Source organism: Bidens hawaiensis, unplaced genomic scaffold (assembly GCF_021521415.1).
Source record: "Bidens hawaiensis isolate Kalapana, Puna unplaced genomic scaffold, B.hawaiensis_p1.1 tig00041930_1, whole genome shotgun sequence".
In the NCBI taxonomy this organism is placed as follows: Eukaryota; Viridiplantae; Streptophyta; class Magnoliopsida; order Asterales; family Asteraceae; genus Bidens; species Bidens hawaiensis.
This window is the reverse complement of record NW_027497438.1, coordinates 21,602-23,462: the sequence shown is the minus strand read 5'-3', so window position 1 is coordinate 23,462 and position 1,861 is coordinate 21,602. Positions and strand designations below refer to the sequence as shown.

General features: G+C 40.5%; 1 protein-coding gene across 1 annotated transcript; it reads left to right on the top strand.

The window, feature by feature from the left end:
• The first annotated feature begins 750 nt into the window (after nucleotides 1–750).
• On the top strand, nucleotides 751–1,443 carry LOC143593326 (uncharacterized). The gene has a single exon (XM_077072990.1). It carries the CDS (start codon nucleotides 751–753, stop codon nucleotides 1,441–1,443), a length of 693 nt encoding a protein of 230 aa, XP_076929105.1.
• The last annotated feature ends 418 nt before the right edge of the window (nucleotides 1,444–1,861 follow it).

The window sequence follows — 1,861 nt, the reverse complement described above, 5'->3', positions numbered from 1 at the left end:
TTGTAAATATATTATTTGTATCTATTTGTATCTAATCGACAGAATTAAGCAAAAAAAAAACAATCAAATATAGGTTGTATAAATTTATGAATATTCGGACACATCGACTGATTATGAAATAGCACTGATAGCCACTATTTGTTCCTAGCCTGTATGGAATGGCCTTGGTAGCCGCTATTCGTTCTTAGCCCGTATGAAATGGTATTGGTAGCCACTATTTATTCCTAGCCCATTGACGAGCTAGATTAGTTATTGAGATGTTATTTTTGGGATAATATTTTGACCCTGATTGTTCTCTTTTGACCCCACGATCTGCTCCTTGATATGCTCCCTAATTTCTTCTTGTTTCCTTTTTGCTTTACTTTTAGCATATATATGTTTGACCCTATGTATTGATGAAACATACCAGAAAAATAATACAAACATAATCCTTTTGTGCTATCTATTTTTAGATGGTATCAGAGCACGTTCACGTACCGCTCTTTCACATAAAACCCTAAAAGCCGCCTTGTTCTTGCTCATCATAGTCATGGCAGGCGACAAAACCGATCCTAACCATTCCGATAGTCACAACTCACCCTATTATCTTCACCCCTCAGATTACCCAAGACAATTTCACGTCAACGACGTTCTGTCTGATAAGAACTATGCCGATTGGGTACAAGAAATGCAAAATTTTCTTTTCGCAAAAACAAAATAGGTTTCGTTGACGGAACCATCAAGCAACCATAAGAAACCCATGGGGATTACATGGCGTGGGTGCGATGTGATGCTATGATCAAAGGATGGCTCACCACAGCCATGGAGAAAGAGATCAGACTTAGTGTGAAATACGCCAATACCTCATCGCAAATCTGGAAAGACATTCATGAAAGATTTGGAAAAGAAAGTGCTCCTAGAGCCTACGAATTAAAAAATCAATTAGCTGTTACGCAACAAGATGGAGCCACTGTCTCGGCTTATTTCACAAAGTTGCGAGGTTTATGGGATGAGATCCAATCTGTTCTCCCTACCCCTCAATGCACCTGCAACAAGTGCACTTGTAGTATTGGAAAAAGACTCGTTGAACACCAAGAAAAAGAAAGACTGTACGAGTTCTTAATGGGCCTCGACAGTGAGTTCAACGTGATAAAAACACAAATTCTGGCCATGACACCAGTACCGAGCTTGAATTCAGCGTATCACCTCGTGTTCCAGGACGAACAACAACGAGCCATCACTTCTGAGAAGAAGCCAACCACTGATGCAGCGGCGTTTAAGGCCTTTGTTCCCAAACGAGAGGGTCTCGCAAGCCAAAGGCGTGACAAACCGGGACAGAAAGATTTCAAACGTAATGATGTAGTTAAACATTGTACTCACTGTAACCGAGACGGAAACTCTCGAGAAGGCTGTTTCAAAATAGTAGGATATCCTGAATGGTGGTCGGGAAACCGAAAACAATAAGAGAGCAAGCCCAAAGCAGCTTGTATTGACACCGCTTCGAGCCCAATTCCAGGTTTGACTAATGAACAATACAAAGTTTTTTTGGACCACTTTTCAGAAGGTAGTGACTTGAAGGAGGGTAAAGCCATACCTACAGCTTGCATGGCTACAAAAGGTAATAATAATGATGATTGGGTGATTGATTCGGGCTCGACCGAACATATCACCTACAAAGACGATATCCTCCAAAACAAAACCAAAAATCGGTTTGAAAGCCCTGTAATAATTCCCAACGGGAATGCTATACCCGTTGAAGGAAGAGGCGAATGCACCTTGCCAGGAGGAACAAAAATAAAAAATGTTTTACATATTCCTAAATTTACTTGCAACCTTTTATCGGTTAGTCGTTTAAGTAACGACCTACAAACTGCCATAACTT

Excerpts from the sequence above, each read along its gene's own strand:
- LOC143593326 (XM_077072990.1), top strand. The coding sequence starts at position 751 with ATGGCGTGGGTGCGATGTGATGCTATGATCAAAGGATGGCTCACCACA.